At 44.0% G+C, this 18,434-nt stretch overlaps 1 protein-coding gene across 1 annotated transcript in view; it reads right to left on the bottom strand.

Moving 5' to 3' along the window:
• Positions 1-18,434, bottom strand: part of LOC144682303 (dynein axonemal heavy chain 5-like) — a 319,205-nt gene that overhangs the window by 158,831 nt on the left and 141,940 nt on the right. The window contains exons 33-38 of the mRNA XM_078544778.1: positions 15,599-15,811; positions 10,480-10,704; positions 9,608-9,780; positions 4,027-4,205; positions 3,742-3,929; positions 2,423-2,617 (exon numbers count right to left, since the gene is read on the bottom strand). Of these exons, the coding sequence (XP_078400904.1) occupies positions 2,423-2,617; positions 3,742-3,929; positions 4,027-4,205; positions 9,608-9,780; positions 10,480-10,704; positions 15,599-15,811 (1,173 nt within the window). The remainder of the gene's footprint in view (positions 1-2,422; positions 2,618-3,741; positions 3,930-4,026; positions 4,206-9,607; positions 9,781-10,479; positions 10,705-15,598; positions 15,812-18,434) is intronic.

Here is an 18,434-nt window from a genome sequence, read left to right as displayed (position 1 = left end):
GCTTTCCCAGTGGCCAGAGTTAGGACCCCTGTTTTTCTTGATATACGTTGATGACCTAGACTTGGGTGTACAGGACACAATTTCAAAATTTGCAACTGACACGAAACTTGGAAGCAATGTGAACTGTGAGAGGGGCAGTGATAAACTTTAAGAGAATACAGACAAGCTGGTGGAATGGGCAGACAAGCGGCAGATGAAATTTAATGCAGAGAAGTGTAAAGTGATTTATTTTGGTAGGAAGAACAAAGGGAAACAATACAAAGTAAACAACATATTCGACTGTGGCTTTCAAAAGACAACTGGACAATTATCTGAAGAGAAAAAATTGCAGGGCTATGGGGAAGTGTGGAGGAGTGGGACTAAGTGAGTTGCTCTTGCAGAGAGCCAGCAAAGACATAACAGGCCAAATGGCCTCCTTCTGTGCTGTAATCATTCTATGATTATTCTGAGTAAAGTGAAAAAGCACTATGTAGAAATTCTTTCTTTCAATAATCCCGTCAACATGAAGTCAAATGGGAAATCATCAACAAACGTGACTACAGCTCTTGAACGCAGTCTTATGCTGGCTCAGTTTAACTCTGTCACCATATAGAGAACCTGCTTACAACATAGGCAAGATTGTTTGTTCCTAGAACACAGTAAGCCTGGACTAGGTACAGCCCAGCTCCCTAATGCACTTTCTGTTTATTTGCAATAGAACAGATTACCCAGAATTGCACAAAGACCAGCTGCCAACAGATCCACTGTGTTACTTGCTGCTGTTGACTTACAACCCCCCGTCTGTTGCCTCACTGATATTTCATTCAAATCTTGTGGGCTTGATGCTTCGCTAGGACCTGTTCCTAATGCTACTCCTTAATTATTTATGTCTTTAGATGCTTCAAGAAGCATAGCTGAGAATAACACTTACAAAAGCTCCTGGCCCATTAAGCTCAAACTGAGAAACCTACATAGCAAAGTTGCAAGTGCAGAAAGAAGTTCCCATTTCAAATTTCTAAATCCATAACAAAATGTAAATTTTGTGACTTTTAATTCCATAATTCAGCCAGTTCACACAAAAAGCTGAGCCTTACTGCACATATTGATACCACAAGAGCAAAGAAACCCCATTATTTCAACAGATCTGAAAAAATATGATTTCTGTTACCGGGCATAGAAATATAGTGCAGCATAACATATGCACAAAAGAGTCGTGTGCTAACAGCACGATATCACTAGGTTTATTTCATTTGTATGTGCAAGATTCTGATTTATTAGTTTCTTCCACATATGAAATAAACCATTATTTCTTTCTCCATTCTTGAACAGGGGTATTACATTGGCTGCCATTTTACGTGGGTGGGTCAATTAAGGCCCGCCCATCATGACGCACGCCTGGAAGCGCTGTGTGCTCCCTGTGCAGGTGGGGAAAGGGGAATTCCCTGAGAGGTTCCCCGAGGTGCCTCAGGGAGATTTGTTTCAGTCTTAAACTTTAAAATAAAGGATTTTTAAACTTTTAAAACATGTCCCTTCATGGGACATGTCAAAGAACAAATGTATAAATTTTTATTAGATTTTAAAACAGCTCATGAAACCTCATCCCACCTGTGGATGAGGTTTCATGAAAAATGCGAAGGCCACCTGGGCTCTTTGCCTGCCTGCCAACCTTAAGGTTGGATAGGCAACTCATTAAATTGAATTATTTAATTTTTATCAGGCCTTAATAGGCCTTTGGCAGTTCGGCGGGCGCACAGCCGACTCGGCATGCCCTATGTCACTGCACGTCCTTTTACGCGTCGGCGAGTGGGCCCCACCTCCCACTCGCCGACGGGAAAATGCTGCCCTCCAGTCCTGTGGCAAAGCTTCAATATTCAAGTATATTTTGAAGATTATGTCCAGTCCTATATGGTACAACTTTCATGCATATCCAAAAATATCTACCATTTCCTCAGAGTTCCTTTGATAAACTAAGGTGCATGCCTACAGGTTCTGGTGTCTTTATCAGCAATTGTTTCAATATCAGTTTCTTTCTGTCTAATTTCTCCACTTCTTGTACTCATTAAGTTGTACTATCATAGTCTCCTGTGAAAATTGAGGCACAGTACTCATTTGATATCTCTGCAATTACTTCATCACATTTCATCTCTTAATTGTCCCCAACTTTTCTTTAAATATTTTGTTTTCATTTGTGTTGATAAACTCCTCCACTATTTCCCCAAGTTCCCTGTCAGTCTTATTTTATACTGGTCTCTTAGACCTTTTTGCTTTTCCTCTACATTTTTTTAATATACCACTTGATATTTTTTGCATTATTACCCCTAGATTTGGCATATACCATTTTTGTTAAATCACATTTTAATTTCTCTACTCATCCAAGGACCAACAGATTCTGCACCATTTAATCTTATTCTGGGAAACATGGGGTTCAGACTAGCACGCAAACCTGTTTGGAGAGCTGTTCCTCGCACAATTTGTAAAGCATAAAGAACTTGCAAGCCAGAGTAATGTTGTCTATGAATCCACAGCTTGCCAGCTTGACACGAATGATGATCTGTCGATCAGGGACCATCATAGCCACCGACCGGAAATTAATCTTGAGGTTTTCAGGAAGTTCCTGTCGCCCAGCATAACCTGGATTCTATTTAGTGAAAGAAAACTTCAAATCTTAGTTAAACACGAAACCATATTTTCAGTTAAATACATTACATTCAATGGTTAAGGATAAAATAACATTTTATAGATTGCAGTTACATTGCAGAATTCCGGTTCCAGCTAGACAGAAACGCTGTTCCCTTTGTTGGCTTTTGCCTGGCTACAACTTCAGCCATTCTATTTAAAAGAGAGTGTTGCACTGCCCGGATACACACATGCATGTATACAGGCACACATGTGCACCACATGCATGCACGTGACGAGATACCCAAATGCACAGAGCTCTCAATCCAACAACTGAAAAAAATAAATGTTTAGATAGTGGGGTGGTCACAATTTGCTCTCTAAATATTTCAACTAAGGAACAGGATGAAAGGCATTAAGCAGATGCAGTGCACTACAAACCAGATTCAACACTGAACTGGATTTACACTCTACAGAATGTCAAACAGAAGTGGTGTAAAACACTTCCTCTAGTGACTCACAATCTGCTTCATTCCAATCAGGTCAGTTTTACACTAACACCCTGATCAATACACACCGACAATGGTCAAAATGCTCGCCATAGGCAAGGACTTGGAAAATCTACTCATAATGATTTAACATCACTGTGGAATGTAAATTGTTTTGCCTATATGCTAAACTTGCAGGTTACATACATGCTAAATTTTCCCAGGCAGTACTACAACAAATACATCCACTGACTGGGCAGGGCAAGAGTATCTGGTTTGCTTTGTATGCACTCTAATCAGTGTGTTCAATAAAGTTCTTAAAAACTGCAATCTTTGACTTTATCTTCATATTTTCATCCTTCGCCCTATATTCCTCTTCCTACAATTCCTAAAATTTTCACTAAATACAGCTTCCAATATTGAGTTTAGAGAGAATATTGCTCGAAAACAAATCATGTTGCTGTTGGATGTTTGATTCAGTGGAGGGTCTGTACATTGAATCTCCATGGCGGATTAAGTAGATACAAACAAAGGATCCAAACAAGTGGGAATGTCATCTCGATAATGTAATGATGGACTACTTGCAGCCCATCAATTACACTCTTTTAATTTACCTATAAATGAAGCCAGCCGCTTAACAAAAGTGTTTGATTCTCACCATTGTAAGAAAGATGCCAAACTCTGGGTTCATTTCTACTGTACCACTGTCTGTGAATATAAAACACCTTCTGCGTTCCTTCTTGCAAGTCAGGACTATGGCTATTTGCTGAGCAGCTACTGAAAGTACAGACAAGTCTATCCGATTGAATTCATCAAAACATCCCCAAGAACCTGACTGCGCCAGTCCTAACATAATGAATAAAAATAGCATAGATTAATTCAACCTCATTGTGTAATAGGTAGCCACAGCTAATCAGATTGGTAATTTTCTTACATCTATTACCTTTGAAGATTCGGCCAAGGCCTCGGAAGTCCATCTGATCTGAACAGTTGAACACCACCACGTACTTGCCCAAACATTTGCCCATGTCTTTGACTGTTTCAGTTTTTCCTGTACCAGCTGGGCCAGTGGGAGCACCACCCATATTCATCCCCATAGCCTGGGCTAAAGTGATGTAGCATCTGAAAAAAATCATTCATGGGATAAATTGAATTGAAAGCATTCAGTTCTCAAGGGAATGTAGTTTTGAAAAGGACACTAGTGGTAGAGTTCAAAAAAATTATTCCATGCAAAAATGAGAATACCACATGTATGTACCACATGTAGCCAGTCAGCTAGTTTTTTTAATATAATCAAAATAGTGGCCTAGAATTTCCTGCAATTATGATATGGGCAATGAACGGTGTAAGTTAGACCATGCACCCTGATCCTCAAGTTTTTTGGAAAGACGATTTAAATACTCCACAGTGAGGATTGCAGCTATTCAGAAGTGAGATGGACAATCAATGGCTCTGCACAAAAAGTATTGTCTGCAAGAATAGTTGGTTGATCAGATTGCCAATAATATTTGCTAGAATTTTTAGTTTAAAGTTGGATGCTCATTCTCTGTTTAACGTTCTACCTTGTGCTGTTGAGAAATTATAGTTCCACAAATTGGAAAATATTGCAACTCCTCACAACAGAATTTAATATATTCTCGAGGTTGCACTGATGTTGTTCGAAGTAGAGTTTGAATTGGACCACTCGGTGCAAGGTAATTGCACCTGTTAAAAAGCTACACACAGAAGTAATTCAATCGAATAAATAATTGTTTTACAAATTAATTTAGACGTTTTTAATATTGATCTCATCAATTCCCAATTTTAACTTTTTCGTTCTTTTTATATTTTTTACCCAACCTCTCACTCTCTCACCCATACACATGTCGATTTATGTTCAGTTGTCTTTGTCCTACATTCTTCAGTTGCTAATTCTCATCAGTCACAAACTTGGCTGTACAACTACCCAGCACGGACACGATAGGCCAAATGACCTCCTTTTGTGCTGTTTGATCCTACAATTCTATCTACTGCAAAATTAAACATGTACTTTGTGACCTAACAGAGATCCTGTTTATTTCCTGAAAGTTCATGTATTTCCCCCCAAGATATCAGAGAAGAAAAGCACTCCAAAAACCTTATTTTGGAAATTATAGCATGTCATGTGTAATGGCATAAGCCACTCATTCCATAACCTGCTGTGACTTTTGCACCTTAACTATACTGCAAATACATACTGACAATGGCTCGAGGAAATTGTGGGCCATTGTACTACAATTTTATAAACGTAGCATGTTTACTTTTTTTGTGGAAGGTTTTGAAATGTACATAATTCAACCAACAGATTGATTCCACCAAGAGTCACAGGGAGCCAATATTGAGAGTAGAAGTTTATTTCCATCTCATAGTAATTGTTACTTTATGCAGTTATCTGGCAAGTGCGGGAAGCAACTACATGGATGAAAAAAACTTTATGTTTATGACATACTATGTACCAATGGAAAATTGAGATGTGTAACAAAAAGAATAAAAGGATCTTAAATTCTTACAGCTTATTAAATTAAAAACTGTTAGGAATCTAAAACTAAAATTGGGGCTATTACTAGAGATTGGGTACTACAGTGAAATAGTGCACTAACTTTTCATTTTTAGAACCTGAGTTTGAATGGTATCATCCTCCTGCAAAGGTAGATAGGGCCTCAGTTTAGCATCTCATCCAAAGGACAGTAATTCCAAATTTCTCTCTCACTAACTCTCTTTCTCGGCTCCTTTGTGCAGTGTTTTTGGGCAATGTGTTTGGGCAATCTCAACTCAGCTTTTTCGTGTGAGAACTGACCGCACAAAGCAGTCCACAACATTAATTAAATGAGCAGTTTCACTCAGACAGGACAATGCATGACCAGTGTGGAAATAAAGAAATGTATTCTGATGCAATAGAAGCTGTTCCTCAGAGAGTAGAGGGGTAACACTTGCTTTTGGGTGCAATTGATTGAACATTTAGGGCTGAATTTTCCCAGAATTCCACCAAGTACGGTAGTGGGCAGGTGAAATGGAGTCCTACCTGCTGATGAAAATGGCGGGTTTTCACGCCGTATGATTATATATTCGCTCTCACGAAATACAGCTTTTTCATGGCAGGCGGGCTCTCATTTGCCCGCTTGCCATCACCTCTTTGTTGCATCACGCTGGCCGCCACCAGTGATGCTGTGCACCAGCTCCTGGAGGGCTGAGGTGCTGAAGGCGGACACAGCATTAGATGCATCTAAAGTTTCATGGCTGAGTCTCTGAGATGGCCCTGATCATGAAGCACAAGCTAGATGCCCTTGGCCAGACAGGAATCAGACACTCTCAGAGGCTATGTGAAGGTCTATGGAGTGTCCTCACTGCATGTTGTCATCATCCTCCTGCGATCAAGCGACTATTAGGGCCTCCACTGCATCTCCATGAGGAACATTCTCACAGAGGGTATCGGCCAGACTGGAGTCAAACGTTCACAACTGCGATGTGAGGGTCTATGGAGATACCTCACTGCATGTCATCATCATCCTCCACAAATCTGGCAGCTATGAGGGCCTTCCAAATGTGCCTGCCTTGACTAGCTAGTGCGAGAGCCTCATCCTAGTTGTCGTCACCACCGAGGGCCCCCTCACCCTCATCCCGTCACCGTCCTCCTCATCGGAGGAGACATGCAGCTCCTCCATCTCCTCCTCAGCCAGCTCCTCACCCTGTTGCAGCGCTAGGTTGTAAAGGGCGCAGTATATGGCGATGATGCATGACACCCTCTGCGGACTGTATTGCAGAGCTCTACCAGACCGGTCCAGGCACCAGAACAGCATCTTCAACATCCCGATGGTCTGCTCCACCAAGTTGCGAGCTGCTACATGAACCTATTCTGCAGTCTGAGATGACTGCACAGGTGTCATCAGCCACGACCTCTGTGGGTAGCCCTTGTCCCCTCAGAGCCAACCCTGCAGCCTCTGTGGGCCTTGGAAGACTGCAGGGATCTGCAAGTGACTCAGAATGTAGGCGTCATGCACACTCCCTGGAAGCCATGCGGTTGATGAGGTCCACTGACTGTAGCGATGGAGACCTGAGCACCACATGAGTGCAGTCAATCGCACCCTGCACCTGTGGGAATCCCAAGATCAGGGTGAATCCAATGGCCCTTGCATCCTGGCTGTCCCAGTCCTGGGCAAAATGCACAAAGTTGTGTGCCATGGAGAAGATGGCATCCGTGACCTCTTAGATGCATTTGTGGGTGGTGGATTATGAAATCCCACAGAGGTCACTTGTGGAGCCCTGAAAGGAGCCACTGGCATAGAAATTGAGAGTCGTGGTCACTTTCACAGCCATTGGCAGTGGATGTCCCCTTGGCGCCAAGTCCTGCAGTAAGTGGCAGATGTGAGCTACCAGGTCCCTAGACATGTGCAGTTGTCGGCAACACTGGTTCTCAGTCATCTGCAGGAATGGCAGGTGGCACCTATAGACCCTAGGTGTCACTAGGCGCTGACCAGCCATGGCTCGCTGTCGTTCCTGGGCAGTGTGTGTGGGATCTCCTGCTGTCCCTTATTTATGAGGTTGCTGTTCCTGCCTTTGAGCGGCCAGGTGCCTCAGTCACTCTCTCTTCCATCTTCTACAGTCTCTGTAGGCCATCAGGCATACAGCTAGGTCACCAGGGTCCATGATCCTGACATGGTCCTCCTGCAGCATGAAAGAGACAGAGACATGGTGATCATGGCTGCACTTAGCACCTTTCCTGGCTCTGTGTGACTGCCCCTTAAGGCTTCCTGGAAAGTGCTAGTCGCCCCTCAGAAGGTCAGAGATGAGTGCGCTACATGGTTGCCCTGCCAACCTGCGACATGGGGGACACTGGTCCAAGCCAGGATGCTGAGATTAGAAGGGGCTGTAGCGCCTCCAGCAGTGACTGCTACATGGTCAGCATTGGCGAGGAGATTGTACAACGCGTGCAGTCCAACTGCTCTGCGGTCCAATAAAGTGGTGGTGGACTCGAAGTTTGAGCCGGTGGGGGTGGTGGGGAGAGGGTCAGAGTGGTAAGGTATGTAGCTCTTGGAGGCCCTTTGGTGCCTCCGCGACGCTTGCATGGGCAGGCAGGCTAGGAGCCCAACCCCAATCATATCACTGTGACTGTGCCTGATCTGTCTTAGTTGCAGAGGCATGGTCAGTTTATGCATGTGTCCCATATGCGTGGCCATTTCTGTCGCTTATCCTGCTCCCCACCTCAATTGCCTGTGCGTAGGATGCAGTGCCAGGGCAGCACTTGCCCCCAGACACCCTCCCACCCCTCAGCGGTCACCTCCGAGGCTGGCCAGCACTTGCCCCCAGACAACCCCACCCATCAGTAGTCACCTCCAGGGCCAAGGATCAGTTTCCTCACCTCACCGGCGCCCCTGAGGCCTGTAAACACCAAGCAAGCTGTGGAGAACGCTGCTGCTCACTCACCTCAGTTCCCACAAAGTGAAGGCCACCAAGTGCACGTTGCCTGCGTGCTGTTGTAAAACACGTCGGCGTGCTTTCCTGCTGACGTGGACAGATGATACGGCAGAGTTCTAAGAGCCTAGTGGGATGGCCCTTTAATTATATGCTGATGTTTACAATTAGCTCCCCGCCGACCGATGGAGGGAAACGCGGCCTGCTGTCGGCGGGCTGAGCGGAAGATCGCGACCTGCATTCATGCTGTCATGAAGTGGGTCCTGCCATATTTTCTGCGCACTCCACCTATCACGCCCACCGCCAGCGGGCTCGGAAAATTCCGCCCTTAGTCTGCATCAGGCTCATCCTATTCCTGATCTGGGAGTGTTTGGTAATTGATGCTCACCTTTGATGCAACAACTACAAAACCAGCTCCGATTTTCCTCAACTTCAAGGATAAAAATAAGGGGAAAGGGGAGAAAAAAAATCGGGCAAGAGAGTCAGAAAGCAGAGTTGCTGATGTGCCAGGAGCAAAAGACCGAGCTGTGGCATGTGCTATAAGCTTTGACAGGAATTTTAATGCTTTGAGCTCAATGGGCTCATGGCATGTTCAGAATAAACTGCTTATATGAATCCAAATTAGTTTTTTCACCTTGAATTAGCAAAACTTGAAGAATATTTTCGAACAAGTCCTGGGTAATAGCATTGAAAATTACTTGTTGCTTGGTAAGTGGGAATAGTTAGTGAGTAGGAAGGGCAGTAAAATCCACAAAGGATGACATGCAGCAAAGCAGCATTTTGAACATGCATTCCAGTAACATGTTATAACTTGCTGCTCATTCACAGAGTAAAGAATCTAGAATCAGTACTTCATTAACATATGTTTATTCACATAACTCAGAGAACACAGGCACAGACTCCCTTTTCCTCTCCCCTACACAGGTGGAAACCGGTTCCTATATACTTAAGAATAATGACCTAATCTTAGTAATGGCTGCTGTCACTTACAACTAAAGCTTGCGCTTCATTGTGACAGAATTCCAATATTAACATAATACACTGCTATCAGTCAATCAGATTTCAGCAATTCAAGTGAAGAGCAACAACATTTGTACCTGTCAGTGAGTGGAGTGATAACTAGTCTGTCAGTGCATCCCAAACACTCATTTTGATAAGTAAAATCCACATCAGTAATTGATATCTGCATTTTATCAGCATCTTCATCGAAGTAGAACCTACATTGCTTCAACCATTCAAAGTCAGTTGGAGATTTTACTTGCATCCGGTACTGTGGGAAATTAAAAGAAGAAAAACAGAACTCACTTTGTAATTTTGATCCAAACAAGGAACCTTTCTATGCATGTTAAAACAAAATTATGCAGCAAGTTTGTTTCAATTTGTTGACAGCTGAATATAGTGGGATCGATACAATGATGTTGATAATCTGATTCCCAGCAAAGGTAAATACCATAGCCCACAAAATAGAAGTTGAATAGTTTTCAATCTTTTATACAGTGTCTCAATCCCCAAGGAAGTTCACCTCATGTAACCTAATCCACCAGAAACATTGGAGACATGCACTTCTTATTTGTGTTGGAAATGTATCTGTGCAATTACAAAAGATAGTTAACAAAAAGAGAAAGGGAATAAGGAGGAGGAAAAAAAACAATTCCTTTGGAATAAAACCTAATGGTTTAAATATGCTGAAAGCCTTTTTAATCAGGTGACACCTTATTATAAAATAGGAAGATCAAAATTTATCTTGCTGTTTTTTCCAAATTAATTAATTGAGAAATTAAATGTTCTGCCAATCTTTTGCATGGATGTCATTTCAGATTATAAAAACTGATTTGAAATATTTATGGTAATGATATTCTGTGTTGAAGTTATAATACAAAGATGACAACCACCAAAAAATATATTTGTATGAATTCTGCACAGATTAACAAAAGGAAAAAAATATTACAACCACTGTTGTCATGATTACCAGCTCATCGAAGATATCTCTCTGATGGACGTGGATGGTGATCAGTGTCTCATACTTCACACGCTCGTTAACATCTAAATCTTTGGTTGTCCTATCGATCAGCATATTAAGAATTTCCAGGAAGTACTGATTTGTTGTCTGCATGATTTTACGGTCAGCTTTTGAAAGTTTCAAGGCATCTTGTGCATCTCTAGTCCAAATCATCTGAATTCCAAGAAGGCCAACCTGTGATGAGCATTAATAACAAATTTCATTAACATCTGCGTTATAATTCTGTGGGGTGGGTTGGGGGGGGTGAGGGAAGACTAAACTGGATAGACCCCAAAAATGGGCATGAGAATTTCAATGCATGATTAACCGACACCTGTTCAATGTAATGCAGGCAGCATGGTAACTTCATGCTGCCTGCTCATGTCAATGATGGCTAAGCAAAGCCAACACTAATCATGCTGTTCACATGCATCAGCAAGACAGTCCAAAATCACAACTTCCTAGACCCAGTTAGAGCTAGCCTACATGGCTTAAAGCTAGCCTGCACCTATTAAAGGGGAAGGTGCATTTTGGCTGGAGCAAGTTCCAATGGTCGTGCAGGAAATGAATCTGTCCTGTGAAATGGTGAAGAATGGCACAACATGGGAGAGAATGTGCCCTAAGATTTTCGAACACTGTAGTGAAGGCTTAGTAGAGAAGGTGGAATGTAGGACAGATGTTCAAGGGAACAGGAGGCCTTCCAGACACATACTCAGATGACAGCAGGAACAGACATGCCTAGAGGTCAATGTCAGAAGTCAAGACAGAAGGACCTGGAGGCAGTGCAGCAAGATGTTCAGTAACCTTGCATGAGTGGTCAAAATCAGTGACTGCATCTTTAAATGCCATATTCAACAAACTGCACCACTAGGCTCACACACTGCTCAATGCCACACACCCCAGCACTCACCAACTAACAATCTCTATCAACCAGAATTCATATGCTTGACCTCACCTTCACACATATCTGACAGCTTACACACAGTGCCAGCTATTCAACCATTTCAGCCACATCAGCCAAAGGGATTGCATGAGGCTGACACGCTTCCCTCTTCCGTGCAGGACAAGGTAGCTTACAACTGGAGGCACCAGGAGCTAACCAGAAGGAAGCATGCTTATATGTCCCAAACCACATGGAGGAGATAGTGTTGATCATTACAGAAACATCCATTGCTGAGGCTATGGCCAGCAGTGGGAGTGAAACCACTGAAGGTGACAATATGCTCATCCTCCTGCTAACATCCCACTCCCCTCTCATCCTAGACTCTCATCTGAGTTACAAGTTGCAGATGGTGTTAAAGTGCATTGCCTACTTTCCTCTCTTCCCTGTCTCAGAAGCCTACCATTGAATCTTTTTCCTTTCAAAAGGGGAGGTGGTGGCATAGTGGTAATATCACAGGCTAATGCTCTGGGGATATGGGTCCAAATCCCACTATGGAACTGTTAATAATTAATAAAACTGGAATTAAAAGCTCATCTCAGTAATGGTGCCCAAGAAACTATTGTCGACTGTTGTAAAAACCCATCTTGTTCATTAGTGCCCTTTAGGGAAGGAAACCTGCCATCCTTACCTGGCTAAATGTGACTCCAGACCCACAGCAATGTGGTTGACTCTTAAATGCCCTCTAAAATGGCCTAGCAAGCCACTCAGTTGTATCAAACCGCTGCAGAAAAGTCAATAAGGAATGAAAGCAGGCAGACCACCCAGCATCAACCTAGACACCGGAAAGGACAATTGCACACTCAGCCCTGTTGACCCTGCAAAGTCCTCCTTATTAACATTTGAAGGCTTTTGCCAAAATTGGGAGATGTGTCTCACAGACTAGTGAAGCAACAGCCTTACATAGTCATACTCACGGAATAATACCTTACAGACAATGTCCCAGACACCACCATCACCATCCCCTGGGTATATCCTGTCCCAAAGGCAGGGCAGACCCACCAGAGATGGCGGCACAGTGGTATACAGTCGGGAGAGCCCTGGGCATCCTCAACATTGACTCTGGAACCAAGAAGTCTCATGGATTCCGGTCAAACATGGACAAGGAATCTCCTTCTGATTACAACCAACTGCTGTCCAACCCCCCTTCCCCTCAGCTGATGAATCAATACTCCTCCATGTTGAACACTACTTGGAGGAAGCATGGAGGGTGGAAAAAGCACCCAGGGTACTCTGGGTGGGGGATTTCAATGTCCATCACTAAGATTGGCTCAGTAGACTGAGCTGGCTGAGTCCTAAAGGACATGGCGGATAGACTGGGTCTGTGGCAGCTGGTGAGGGAGCCAAGAAGAGGGAAAAGCCTACTCGACCTCATACTTACCAATCAACCTGTCTCAGATGCGTCTGTCCGTGATAATATTGGTAGGAGTGACTACCGCACAGCCCTTGTGGAGGCAAAGTTGTGTCTTCACACTGAGGATACCATCCATCGTGGAATTATTACCCATCCCTAATTGCATTTGAGAAGGTGGAGGTGAGCCACCTTCTTGAATCGCTGCAGGCCATGTGGTCTAGGTATACCCACAGTGCTGTTAGGAAGGGGGTTCCAGGATTTGGATCCAGTGACAGTGAAGGAACAGCGATTCAGTTCCAAGTCAGGATGGTGTGTGGCTTCAAGGGAAACTTGCAGGTGGTGATGTTCCCATGAATCTGTGCCTTTGTCCTTTAAGGTGGTCGTGGTTGCAGGTTTCAAAGGTGCTGTTGAAAGAGCATTAGTGAGTTGTTGCAGTTCATCTTGTAGATGATACATGCTGCTACCACTGTGCGTCGGTGGTGAGTGTTTGAATGTTTAAGGTGGTGGATGGGGCGCCAATCAAGCAAACTGCTTTGTCCTGGATGCGGTCGAGCTTCTTGAGTGTTTTTGGAGCTGCACTCATCCAGGCAAGTGGAGAGTATTCAGTCACATTCCTGACTTGAGACTTGTAGATGGTGGACAGGCTTTGGGGAGTCAGGAGATGAGTTACTCACCACAGAATTCCCAACCTTTGACCTGCTCTTGTGGGCACAGTATTTATATGACTGGTCCAGTTCAATTTCTGGTCAATGATAACCCCCAGGATGATGATAGAGAGGGGTTCAGTGATGGTAATTACATCAAATGTCAAGAGGAAATGGTTAGATTCTCTGTTGTTGGAGATGGTCATTTCCTGGCACTTGTGTGGCTTGAACATTACTTGCCACTTATCACCCCAAGCCTGGATATTGTCCAGGTCTTACTGCATATGGACACAGACTGCTTCAGTATCTGAGGAGTAGCGAATGGCGCTGAACATTGTGCAATCATCAGCAAACATCCCCACTTCTGACCTTATAATGGAAGAAAAATCAGTGATGAAGCAGCTGAGGATGTTTGGACCCAGGACACTACCCTGAGGAACTCCTGCAGTGATGTCCCAGGAGCATGATGATTGACCTCCAACAACTAGGACCATTTTCCTTTGTACTAGGTGTATATGACTCCAACCAGTGAAGAGTTTTCACCCTAATCCTCATTGACTCCAGTTTTGCTAGGGCTCCTTGATGCCACACTCGGTCAAATACCGTCTTGATGTCAAGGGCAGTCACTCTCACCTCACCTCTGGAGTTCAGCTCTTTTGTCCATGTTTGAATCAAGGCAAGAATGAGGTCAAGAGCTGAGCAGCCATGGCAGAACCCAAACTGAGTGTCAATGAGCGGTTTATTGCTGAGTAAATGCTGCTTGATTGCACTGTCGACGAGCCCTTCCATCACTTTGCTGATGATCGAGAGTAGACTGCTGGGGGGTGGCGATAGGTAATTGGCTGGGTTGGAGTAATCCTGCTTTTTGTGGACAGGACTTACTTGGGCAATTTTCCACATTGCCGGGTAGATGCCAGTGTTGTAGCTGTACTGGAACAGCTTGGCTAGGGGCACGGCTAGTTCTGGAACACAAGGCCTCAATGCTATTGCCGGAAGGTTGTCAGGGCCCCTAGCCTTTGCAGTATCCAGTGCCTTCAGCTGTCTCTTGATATCACATGGAGTGACTCAAATTGGCTGAAGACTGGCATCTATGATGCTGGGGACCTCAGGAGGAGGCCAAGATGGATCATCCACACAGCACTTCTGGCTAAAGATTGTTGCAAATGCTTCAGCTTTGTACTTTTGCACTAATCTGCTGGGCTCCTTTATCATTAAGGATGCGGATCTTTGTGGCCCCTCCTCCTCCAATTAGTGTTTAATTGTCCACCACCATTTCTGACTGGACTGCGGAGCCTAGATCTAATCCATTGTTCTGTCTATCACTTCTGCTTCTGCTTTTTGGCATGCAAATGATCCTGTATTGTCGCTTCACCGGGTTGATTACTCATTTTTAGTTATGCCTTGTGCTGCTCCTGGCATGCCGTCCTGCACTCTTCATTGAACCAGAGTTGACCCCCTGGCTTGATGGTAATGATAGAGTGAGGGATATACCAGGCCATGAGGTTATAAATTGTGGTCGAATACTGCTTAGCTGCTGCTGATGGTCCACAGTGCCTCATGGATGCCCAGTTTTGAGTTGCTAGATCTATTCAAAATGTATTCCCTTTAGCATAGTGGTAGTGCCACACAACATAATGGAGGGTATCCTCAATGTGAAGATGGAACTTTGTCTCCACAAGGACTGTGTGGCAGTCACTCTTACCGACATTCTCATGGATGGATGCGTTTGCAACAGGTAGATTGGTGAGGACGAGGTCAAGTAGGTTTTTCCCTCTTGTCGGTTCCCTCAACACCTGCCACAGACCTAGGCTAGCAGCCATTAGCACTAAAACTGCTCATTAGTTCAGAAATATGTTGGGGATTGGCCTTCACCATCTGAACTTGAAGCAATAGGAATTCAGCACCCATACAAAGCTAACACTCTAACATACTAATGTTAAAAGAAAATCATGTTAATTGAAGTGTATATTTTTTTTAAATATGCCTTTTGGAGAAATAAAACTTTGGTGATCTAGCCTTTAAAAGGCTTATCCCAGTATTCATAAAGAATTTGTTACATTATAAATTTGGATAACTGTCATCTTTCAGAACATATATTTTTGTATCAGTTAAGAAAAAACCATGTTCTAATTGTCTGATTTCCCAACTTACCTGGGCACAGAAAGTATTCAGGAATTCAATAAGGTTAAAGTGTTCTTCCTGTATTATGTAGGCAGCATTCCGAATAATGCTTTGCAGTGAACTTTGAGACTCCTTAAGCAAAGAATTCAACCAAACTTCAACGTTCCCTTCTGTGGCAACTGGTTTATCAAGTTCAATAATGTTCCCTTCTCTGGAGCATATAGCCAATATGCGATCATAGATCTGTACAGCAAAAATGTGAAACTGTGACCCAAAACATTACATTGTGCTAGGAACCATGTTTCTACTGCTTAACACACTTCCATACAAGATATACAGCTGATTTCATGACCATTAAAAACATAATTTCAATTAATGTCTCAGCTTGTAAAGTTTCATACAAACTAATCAGGCAAGTACTTTGATTGGTAAGAATTCCTCTGGTTACTCTGGGCGGAATTTAATCCAGGCAACGGGGGCCTGGACAGCCGGTGAGAGCCCCATGTTGCCGCCTATGGGGAAGGCCCACTATATTAAGTGCTAATCAGGCCTTCCCCAGGATCAAAGACCCCGGGACAGAAATCCCACGCCCCAAGACCTGCTGGCCAATCAGAGGCTGGAGATTCCTCATTGCCATCTGCGTCACCAAGGAAATGATGGTACTGCTGGCAACGCACCCACCAGAGATCCCAGGATCAGCGAGGCACCCAGGCCACAGATGAGTGATAGCAGATCGGGGTCACAGGGAGAGTTTCACTGGCTGCAGGGTGGGTGGGTGTATGGAAGAATAGACAGAGGATGGCTCTCTGCAGCTCCCCGCTTCCCAATGACAGGTCTTTTGATCTGACACAGAGCGCCTTTGAATGAGAGGCCTTACCTGAGAGCCCACAAGCAAACTCAACAGGGTTTTGCGGGCTTTGCACGTGGTAACTGCTATGCCTGCCACTGGTTGAATACCAGTGGCATCAGGGCAGGTAGGCTGTCCATGAGCCTTATCTCCCTGGACTTAATTGGGGCAGAGGCAAGAAGGAGGTGGTGTCCCCACCTGGCACCCTCCTGCCCAATTAAATGCTTCCCTGTGCCAAACTCGCCTTGGGGGAGGGCATTAAATTCCATCCTATGTGTATGACATCATTAATGTATTGTGAAGATTGCCGCTGCTAAGATTAGAATGTATCTATGAATTCACTATTATAGGAACCTATCTACAACTTGGCTAGAAATATCAGAGGAGGTCTTCATAAACGTATTTACAATGTCACTGCAAATAGAACCCAGAGGAATTCTTGCCACTGTGCTTTGTCAGCCTAATACAATTAATAGTACTTTTGCTGCTATGTTGGTGATTTTGGCATCAAGCGTAAGTCTAGGGTTTGAACATAAAGTCTAGACTGACACTGCAGTATAGCAGTACATTGTTTGAGATACCGTCCTTTGGATGAGATTTTAAACTGAAGTCTTGTCTACCTATGCAGGTGGATATTAAAGATCCTAAGGCACTATTCAAAGAATTGCAGGAAGTCCTTCCAGGGTCCTGGTTGACATTCTTTCCTCAAACAACATGAACAAAAAATTAGATAGCTGGTTATCTTTGCTCATTACTGTTTATGAGACTGTTTGTGAGCCCATCTCTGCTTTGCCAGCTTGCCCTGCTTTAACTTTTTCGGGTGACAGCCCTTTAATTAGTATGAGGTGAGGCTTCCGTCCATCTCCAAGAGAAAGTCCCATGTCATAGAACTGCTGGCCATTTGGAGGCCAGCAGCTCTGCACACCGGCAGCGCCAGTAGGAGCGACGACCACTGCCTGTACTGCAGGGCGTCTAGCAATGGACCCGGACATTCAAGTATATCCAGGAGCTTGCTGGGGCCAGGCTGACAGGCCCCAGCAAAGGGGATGGGAGGCCTGTTGGACAGGGCATGGAGGAAGGGGAGATGTGGGGAGACAAAACTGTGGGGAGGGGGGTTCTCCGATTGGCACCAGGAGCCAGAAAAGAGTCATCCCCCCCAACCCTTAGCTAACCAATAGCCGCAGGGTTAAAGCTGCCATGCTGCACATTGAGCACTGGCCTCTCACACCACCCGTCAAATGAGCAGACGGTGAGATGAGGTACTTAATTGGGCTTAATTGTCCACTTAAGGGCCTCAGTTAGGCCATATGCAGGCAATGCCTCCCCCACAGCTCGAAATCACAGCGGGGGCAGGGGTGTGTTGGCCAGCGGTGGGCACACTGCTAATGGCATGGCGCCCTAATTTACAGGTCAGCCCACCAGCTTTCCCGCCCGCAGGTGGTCCATAAAATTCAGCTCAATTTCTTCTCACTTGCTGACATGACAATAGTCACTACACTTCAATGTAATTAACTGCACATGAAGTGCTTTATATTATTTCTGAGAGACTTGATAAGGCATTATGCAGATACAGGTCTTTCCAGTTGTTAACAGAATCCCAGCAATACTATCTTACAACCACCAGAGGCTGTTGGTGCATTTCATAAAAATCAAGAGGTTTGCCACTAAACAATCCTTACAGTTTTCAAGCACTGAGGTTTTCTGGTGAATATAGTGAACTACTCCAAATCATTTTATTTTTTATCAAATCACTAAAGGGATTGTGGATTGTGGAGCTAGAATAGAACAAAATACATAGCTTTAACTCTTTAAAACCAATGAAGGGTGAGAATGTGCAGACAAGGAAATGAATTACACACATACAAGTGAAAATAAATTTGAATAACTTGGAATTCAAATCTGCTGCAGCACATGCAGTTAGCAACAGCACAGCAAAGAAAGTGAAACTGGCATCAGTGTAAAAATAGCAACCAAATCAACTTACATTTAGATGGCTCTGTTTGTTAAAGGAATATCTCA

This window comes from Cetorhinus maximus, chromosome 6 (assembly GCF_964194155.1).
Source record: "Cetorhinus maximus chromosome 6, sCetMax3.hap1.1, whole genome shotgun sequence".
Lineage (NCBI taxonomy): Eukaryota > Metazoa > Chordata > Chondrichthyes > Lamniformes > Cetorhinidae > Cetorhinus > Cetorhinus maximus.
Note: the sequence above shows the minus strand (reverse complement) of the source record. Positions and strands in the feature narration are given on the sequence as shown.